The sequence below is a fragment of the Echinops telfairi genome, unplaced genomic scaffold (genome assembly GCF_000313985.2).
Source record: "Echinops telfairi isolate 266 unplaced genomic scaffold, ASM31398v2 ScPeMD7_5592;HRSCAF=6446, whole genome shotgun sequence".
Lineage (NCBI taxonomy): Eukaryota > Metazoa > Chordata > Mammalia > Afrosoricida > Tenrecidae > Echinops > Echinops telfairi.
In genome coordinates, this window is record NW_022109491.1 from 50,099,242 (window position 1) to 50,100,519 (window position 1,278).

A 1,278-nucleotide genomic window follows, 5' to 3' on the forward strand; every position below is an offset into this window, starting at 1 on the left:
TCTGTACCTGTGTACATCCTCTGGTCTAGCCAGATTTGCAAGGTAGAATTCATATAATGATAGTGGCGGTGGGGAGGAAGCATTTAAGAACTAGAGGAAAGTTGTATGTTTCATCGTTGCTACACTGTACCCTGACTGTCTTATCTCCTCCACAGGACCCTTCAGTAAGGGGGTGACCAGTTACCTACATATGGGCTTTGGGATAAAGCACTTTCTTATACACATATGAGTGTTTCTTTTGTTTCTCTAGTCAACCTGGACTAACACAGTAGCATTCTTACCTGCTCATAGATCTCGATAGCTTTCTGATACTGCTCAAGTTGAGCAGCATAAGCTGCTACTTTCAGCAGACACTTGTTTGCAGAACTGAAATGAAGAAAAGAGAATAAAAAACAACTCAATGGAAAAGTAAATGAGCACGAACCCCAATAGTCCTTCATTTGGTAAAAATCATAATGTACATTAGGGAGAGCATAATCAAGATTTGTCTCATACATGATTCAGTTATACTAAGAAATAATACTTGCCTATTGGATTCTTCCCCTTTGTAATAATCAGCAGATTGTTCATAATGTGCAATGGCCTGAAAACACACACATTTTATTCATATTATTTGTTTGAAGAGCTGTATTTAAAAACTACATTTGCATAGTTGCTTTTCTAATATATAATGTATCCCAATAGCAACAGGTCCACAACTTGAGCGACTTTATTTAGGATATGTAATAAAGCATACACTTTTAGAAAGGCTACTGGTGGCAGAATGCTGCTCAGCTGTACTTTATTCCTCAATCTCCACTGGAGCTCGAAATAGCTATGTGACTACTTTGTTTCCCACTCCCCCACTCCCCAAAAGTTAGACATGCTATGGTCTACTTCCAGGTCTGGTTCATACATCTGCTTTGTGTCCTTCTCCAGATCTTATACCAGTTCCATGAGCTGGGATTATAATGACAAATTCTAGAGTGACACTTAGCCAAAAAAACCCCAAAAAAACAACCTCACTGCTATTGAATTGATTCTGACTCATAGCGACCCTGTAGGACAGAATAGAATTGCCCCTGTGGGTTTCCAATCTCTATGAGACCAGAAATCTATCTTTTTTTTCTCATGGAGTGGCTGGTGGTTTTGAACTGCTAATCTTAGCCCAATGTCTAACCCACTAGGCGACAAGGGTTCTTAGAAGCTATAATTTGAACATGACAAACTTTTGTCAGTCTGGTTCCTAAACAACTACAAATGACAGAATGCACAATGAGGGCTTCAAAAGTTTGCTGA

At 39.1% G+C, this 1,278-nt stretch overlaps 1 protein-coding gene across 1 annotated transcript in view; it reads right to left on the bottom strand.

Annotated features, from left to right (window-relative positions):
* NAPB (NSF attachment protein beta) overlaps positions 1-1,278 on the bottom strand; it is a 61,972-nt gene that overhangs the window by 14,997 nt on the left and 45,697 nt on the right. Inside the window, 2 exon segments of the mRNA XM_045295255.1 lie at positions 224-366; positions 528-583. Coding sequence (XP_045151190.1) covers positions 224-366; positions 528-583 — 199 coding nt within the window.